The sequence below is a fragment of the Nematolebias whitei genome, chromosome 2, assembly GCF_014905685.2.
Source record: "Nematolebias whitei isolate Nwh7 chromosome 2, NemWhi1, whole genome shotgun sequence".
Lineage (NCBI taxonomy): Eukaryota > Metazoa > Chordata > Actinopteri > Cyprinodontiformes > Rivulidae > Nematolebias > Nematolebias whitei.
In genome coordinates, this window is record NC_056499.1 from 18,000,887 (window position 1) to 18,008,428 (window position 7,542).

At 37.2% G+C, this 7,542-nt stretch overlaps 1 protein-coding gene across 1 annotated transcript; it reads left to right on the top strand.

Moving 5' to 3' along the window:
* The first annotated feature begins 1,204 nt into the window (after window positions 1–1,204).
* On the top strand, window positions 1,205–7,180 carry vps26a (VPS26, retromer complex component A). The gene is made up of 9 exons (XM_037697481.1): window positions 1,205–1,285; window positions 2,395–2,544; window positions 3,046–3,121; window positions 3,960–4,116; window positions 4,557–4,721; window positions 4,834–4,940; window positions 5,185–5,286; window positions 5,440–5,549; window positions 6,872–7,180. Exons 1-9 carry the CDS (start codon window positions 1,283–1,285, stop codon window positions 6,986–6,988), a joined length of 987 nt encoding a protein of 328 aa, XP_037553409.1. The 5' UTR covers window positions 1,205–1,282; the 3' UTR covers window positions 6,989–7,180.
* Window positions 7,181–7,542: the final 362 nt, after the last annotated feature.

Sequence of the window (7,542 nt, forward strand, 5' to 3'; positions counted from 1 at the left end):
GTGGAGTTTGCATGTTCTCTCTGTCCATGCATGAGTTTTCTCCGGGTACTCCAGTTTCCTCCCACAGATCAAAAAAATGCATGTTAGGCTGACTCGTAACTCTAAATTGTCCCTAGGTGAGAGTGAGAGAGTGAATGGTTGTTTGTCTCATTTCTATGTGTCCCTGTGATGGACTTGCAAACTCTCCAGGGTGTCCCCCGCCTCTCGCACAGTGATAGCTGGGCATGGGCACCAGTGACCCCCGCGACCTGAAAAGGAAGAAGCGAGTAAAGATAAAGCATGGATCAATGGTTGGATGGATGGATGGATGGATCAATGGTTGGATGGATGGACATCTACCCAACTTATACTTTTATAAGAACTAGATTGAAGTTTGATACTGCTGGATGCACATTTTGTGATAATGAAGAAAAGGATTTACATCATCTTTTTTCCACTGTAGTGTCACTCAAGACTTTTGGAGCAGTATGTGGTGTTGGCTTCAGGCCCAGGGAATTGAACTGCCAGCTCTGATTTTGACAATAATAAAATTTGGTGTTTATTTGCAAAACTCTAAAATATAATTTTTAATTAACCTAATATTACTAGGAAAGATTTTTGTTCATAAATGTAGATTTTTTTTAAAGGTGAATCCAAATATATGTCATTGGGAGAACTACCTGAAATGTTTTTGTGAGTCCTTTAATTTGGTTAAAAGTAAATCTGCTCAACAAATTTATACTTTGATTAATAATTTTGATTTGATGTAAACCTACAATTGTTCCTTGCTATGTTAATTTTTGGTATTTTATATTTTTTGAATGTATACAACTCAACCTGTGAAATTTAATTGTTACTTTGTATTACATTGGTTGCCATGGTTTGTTTGTAAATTCTTGTTCTTAATGAAAAATAAAGAAAAAGCATTGGCATTGCTTGGTCACGCGGTTGCTATGGCAACGGGCTGTCGCGTTCACGTGATTATGTTTAACCTGAAAAGGTGGAAAATTTGCGGGTTTGCAAAGATAATAAGGAGATATTTTAAAAAAAAAAGTAGGATTTTATTATTGTGGTTTAGTTACAGGTTTAATAAAAACATTATAAGGTTACTGCTTTCGTATAAAGCTATTTCTTTTGGCCTCTTATGTTTTACGCTAACCGGTTTTTTGCTAACAGCTTGGAGCAGTTTATCTCCGCCCACAGACACGTGACCCAGGTCACATGATGGTAAGCTTGATACTACGCCCCCGATTCACCCATCTGAGCGAGGCTAGCTGTTAGCTTCAACTGTCAAGACGGCGACATGGTGAGTGTGAAAACAAGCGTACGCTTTAGCGTAGCACTATGATTTATTATTCTTTTAGTTGGTATTTAAAAATCAGTTGACTCTACAAGGGTCACTTGTGTACACTTGAAGATGTTTGACATTTTAATCTGACAGGAGATTTGCGCTATCAGGGTTGGGCTAGTTAGCATCAGTACGAAGGCGTTTTTCTGTCTTGATTCTCTTAATAAGACATGGGTTTCGATAAATTATACTAGTAGCAGCAAGGCATTACTGTCAACTATTTAGATTTGTTTTTATGTACATATTATACATATGCACAGTAATCAGATACCAGTTAGTTTTAGCTAACGCAACTAGTTAGCTGACTGCAGAATATGAAGTTGTATCCTCATGATGTTGCAAACTGAATGACCAATATAGTTCTGCAACTTACTTTCTTGTTCATTTAGGAACAAATCTGCTTATTGCAAGTTGTTGCTCTGTAAAATTATTGCAAAGTTTTTGTGTTTACCACTGACTGGTTGGTTGATTGATTGGTTTGTGTAGCTGAGCTGATTGCTTCAGGTTTTCAGCTTCTGTATGCTGAAGCATCATGTGATAATGACTGTGCCAGCTCAGAGGGAAATAATGTCGCTGTGCATCTGGTGATGATTGAGGTTGTTGTGGCAGTAATAGATTGTTGCCATTCTTCTTAAATGACTAAGCAGCAGTGGGGATTTGTTATGTTCGAGCTCACACTTGGACTTTTGTCAGAACACATTCATCCATCATTTTAGCCCATGTATAGGCTGACCCATGTGTTCTAAACAATGTTTACTTGACCGCTACTATTGTGCTTGTCATGATTATTTCATCATCCCACTCACTCCCATGTGTCTTTTTACAGTCTGGTGTAGCTAAAAACAATGTGTCTTATTTAGACTATATTGTTTAATTTTCTCTTTTAATAATTTGAAAGCTTATTTAATAATGTGGCTGCTTGGCATGTCTGTAAACTTTCCAAATAATTGCATTTTTGGATTTTTAATATGAACAAGTTCAATAGCTACAGTTTGACAACCACATGTTCTCTTCTGTATACCTTATGCTGTTGGCTTAGATCCTTTTTATTTTTCCTGTACTTTCAGAGTTTCCTGGGAGGCTTATTTGGACCTGTATGTGAGATTGATGTGGTGCTGAATGATGCAGAAAACAGAAAAACAGCTGAGTTGAAGACAGAAGATGGAAAGCTGGAGAAACACTACCTTTTCTACGATGGAGAATCGGTGTCGGGCAAGGTAAACTTGAGTTTGCCTTTTCCGTGCAACAAAGTGCAGGGCTCCACAAAAGTTTACTGTGGTGGTTCAGCTTGCATTAGGCAGGGCACATTTCACTGTAATATTCAAGTCTATTTAATATTCCCTCTTTTTAACTCCTGTGAGAAAATAAGATTCATTTGAAGAATCTAAGAGACTTGTCTTTGGCTTCAGGGGAAACTGAAACCTTTTGCTTATTAAAGCCAGAAAATGTAATAGTCAATGTTTCCTCTTTACTGACTTATCCTTATGATTTACTTTTGCTTATTTTAATAAAGAGAAATAATAACAGAGTTATCCATGGTTCTTTTCAAACTCATTTTTGAGCTAGATAGATGTGTGGACTCTGGAAAAATAAAGAAAAGAAGTTTAAATGTTTCCTGATAATGGAAATGTTTGTGTGTGTGCCAAATTCCCTTGGGCTGGGGACAGAATAAATGTTCTTCATGATGCACTATGTCTCAACAAATGTTTTCTTTCCAGGTGAATTTAAATGTAAAGCAGGGAGGAAAGCGACTGGAGCATCAGGGTATTCGCATCGAGTTTGTTGGACAAATAGGTGAGCACAATGGATTTATATATATCACTATGTGCTGTCACTGCTTCCCTGACTTTTGCTTGAAGGCCCCTTGTAACTGCTTGGAAACATACTTCTATGTTGTAACAGTGTGCTGTTGGCTTACTCCAGTGGCTGAAAGGTTTAACAGGGCATGTGGTTATCATGTGCTGTCTGTCAAAGTAGAGCTAAATCAGCAGTATTTGCTGTAGAAGAAAAAATGTGTAGACTAAGCTGAAAGAACATAAAACACTGGTATAAAAGACATTGTATGAATCTTGTTTGCTGCTAAATTGATTTTTTTTTTTTTTTTTTTTCTACACCATCTTGAATATAAGCCACTCTGGTAACACTAGATTGTATGGTTCTTCTCAGCACGGCCCTTTCCAGTTTTATTTTTCCCTGCAGACAGTATCATTTTGACAGATGGGGTAAACTATCATTGCAGTGTACTTAAAGCTGTGGTGATACGAGACACAAGATTTGTGTGAGGGGGAGGGGGGCACGTGTATGTGCGTGTGTGTGTGTGTGTGTGTGTGTGTGTGTGTGTGTGTTTATAAAATCTTACATTGATTATCTGACACATTAGTCTAAAGACGTGTACTAGTAAGCAGTGTGAAGGGACAAAGACCGATTGTGGCACCTTTTGAGTTTGTAATATAACCACTATACACTGCTCAGCTTTAGCCTGATGACAAAAACAAGATGGTTATTATAAAAAAAATAAAAAACTTGTGTGGCTAATAAATTATCTCTGATTTATGGTGTAAATTGTATAAAATAATTTTATTTGACTTGGTTGTCTGATGTGAAAGTGCCGTTATTTCTGTCTGTGTTTCAGAGCTGTTCTCTGATAAGAGCAATACCCATGAGTTTGTGGACTTGGTGAAAGAACTGGCTTTGCCCGGAGAACTCACCCAGAACAGAAGCTACGACTTTGAGTTCATGCAAGTGGAGAAGCCCTATGAGTCCTACACTGGAGCTAATGTCAGGCTAAGGTAAACTAATAATAATTTGAATTAAAACTGTAATAATCATCATTTTAAATGGTGCACCCACATTTATTTTTAGCCTTATGAATAAAACGATCTGTTTTCGTGATGTCTAGGTTCACCTTTATGGTAGATTGTTTATCTCACCTTTCTCTGTTACTCAGTTGAAGGGGAATAAGAGATGTGTATTCAAGGGTCCAAGAGTAAATTCAATAAAGCCAAGAATGATATGAATGTTATTTGTGTCTTGTGCTAAAATTAAAAATGATCTCTGTACATGTTTCTTTTAAGGCTCAGTGTACTCACAAGCAGTAGATGTGAGGAGGAATGGGTGGAGACTAAAATGGGTTTACACTGTTGACTAAAGTGTATTTTTCTGTTATGATGCTTTCTAAAGATAACGGACTCTTAAGTTTAAGTGACATCATGTTGTGTGTTATTCTCAGATATTTTCTCAGGGTGACGATAGTTCGTCGTCTGTCTGACTTGGTGAAGGAATACGAGTTAATTGTCCACCAGTTAGCTACCTACCCAGATGTCAACAACTCCATCAAAATGGAGGTCGGCATAGAAGACTGTCTTCACATTGAGTTTGAATATAATAAGTCCAAGTAAGATCATTATCGCTTTTACTGAAATTTATTTTAATGCCATAGACAAACCCTAATCCACAAGGCCTGCTAAACTATCAGTTTAAGTTTTTATTCATTTTTAATTTGTCAGATATCACCTGAAGGATGTGATTGTTGGGAAGATTTACTTCCTGTTGGTCAGGATCAAGATCCAACACATGGAGCTCCAGCTCATTAAGAAGGAAATTACTGGCATTGGTAAGAATTCACAGAAGCTGCTTAAAAAAAAATACTTCTAAATGAACACATGCAAATTAAGTGTATTGAGGCTTGTGCCAATATTTTTGAGGGTTCATCACTTTTAAGATTTCATTGCTGCAATTTTCTTGCTCTTTTGTAAATGGAAGTGGTCCCATTGAAATAATATAAACTTTGTTTGCTTTGCCTCATGTTATCCTAATCTATTATTTTCACTTATACATTTTTTTGCCCTTTCTTCTAGGTCCTAGCACAACCACAGAAACGGAGACGGTTGCAAAGTATGAGATCATGGATGGGGCTCCAGTAAAAGGAGAATCCATTCCAATCAGACTCTTCCTGGCAGGTAAATACTTGCTTTATTGTTTGTTTTTTAAGCATGTGTGGAGCCATGCAACTGACTTTGTACAATGTTCTATCATCAGTGTGTTATATTTTCAGTAAACTTTAAAATAGACTTATGTGAATGTGTCAGTTACACAAGCTCTGCTTCTCGCAGGATACGACCTGACTCCCACCATGAGGGACGTCAACAAGAAGTTCTCAGTACGTTTCTTCCTCAATCTGGTGCTGGTGGATGAGGAGGACCGAAGATACTTTAAACAGCAGGTAAATGCACTAAATACATACCAATTAGATTTATTATTTTTATGATAGTACTAGAAATGTTTTCCAGTAGTCGCCTTACTGAGCAGGTTTATTTGAAAACCAAATGTTGTCATAATTTTATTTGAATTTTCTTTAAATTAATATACTTTTTAGAATTTACTTTTTAGTAATGTTTGGCTGCATTTTAACCATGATACAAACATGTAAGCTTGTTCTGCAAGTACAAAACTTCCCGTAAACCTACTCGATTGATTTGATGCAGTAAAGTTTGTCTTAAACTGTGATATACACTGAGAGAAGTCACTCCTGTACGCCTGCATTCGTCTCTGTTTTTGAGGCAGACTGTACCTTTGGGTTAGGGTTTTTCATAACTACGTTATCTTTATGAATAAGGTTAAAGAGACTACAGAAACTTTAAAAAAAAAAAAAGTAAAAAAAAACTTTTGTTTTGTTGTTTTATGGCCCTAACTGATTTAGTAATTTTTATTATTGTTGATTAATTTTGTTTTTATGACTCTTGAAATATAGCACTTTGAGATTTACAAATGTAAAGTGCTCTATAAATTGAATGCATTATTCTTGATTTGATATTGATTTTATTTTTTAAAGCATGCTCATTGGCATATCTACATTTAACAAATACAAGCTGTGAGTTCAATGTCTTTCATTTCTGACGTACAGTTTTAAAACTCTTTGTATGTTGATTATGGGGCGGCTGTGGATGAGTGGTTAGAGCAGTCGTCCTCCAATGCGAGAGTTGGGGGTTCGATTCCACCAGCAGTCACATGTTGAAGTGTCCTTGGGCAAGACACTGAACCCCTCATTTCCTCCGATGTGTGTCCCATTGGTGTATGAATGTGATAAAGCTCTGATTAGTCTTTGCAAAGATCTAGTAGAGTGCTGTATGAATGGGTAAACGAGGACACAGATTGTGTTGTAAAGTGCTTTGAGTGTCTTGATAAGATAGAAAGGCGCATATAAGTACAGTCCGTTTACCATTAACACTACAAATCAAAAATGTTACATCATTCAGCTCTTTAACTCTATTGTGTTTTTATGGCAGTCTTGATGATTTTTCTGCATATAATTTTAGGAGAAGTTTCATTAGGACTTTTAAATGGCACAAATTAATTTCTCTGTTTCCTAAACATTTATTATTTTGGTTTAATTAATCACTCTGCATACATATTTTTCATTCAACCTTTATACATACAGATAAATCACATTGAGCCTCGAAGACTCATTTACAAGTGAGACCTGTTTGAAAATGAAATGAAAATATTGTGTTTCATATATTATGTCCTTTTTAATTTTGTGTTAAGGAGATTGTGTTGTGGAGAAAAGCTCCCGAGAAGCTGCGGAAAAGAAACTTTCACCAGCGCTACGAGTCGCCTGAGCCCCGAAACCAGCCAGCCAATGCAGAGCAGCCAGAGATGTGATGTGGCCGCTCTATGAACTGAAAATCTACGCAGTCGCATCATCACAGCTCTTCACTGCTGAGCAGCCAGAGGTGTGAGGGCTGCCCCACTCTTTCCATGGACTGAGAAATGTCTCTAAACATTAATGCACATAACGTCCTCAACATTTTCAAACCACCTGCCCCATACGCCCCCGCCCCCCATCACCACCACCACCACTACAACTTTACAGCTTTAAATGTGAGCTGCCACAATCACTCTCTCTTTCTCTCTGGACTGAAACACGTTTGCATACAGATGCACATGAGCATAAAATAGTGGGTGAAGTCTGCTGAATACGAAATGTCAAAGCTAAAGTGCAAAACAACTCGAATAATAACAGTGAGACAGCATTTTTGATTCTGGCTCCTTCAACTGAAAACACTCGAGCACACATCAGTGAAGCTATACAGTCTCAGTTTGCTGAATGTAAGCTAAACAAGAGCAAAGGCAGAAAAAAAGATGTCTACGCGTTGATCCTGGACTTTCTCTCACTTGTTCGCTCCCGCATTACCTATAAAGAGATGCTGTCTAGA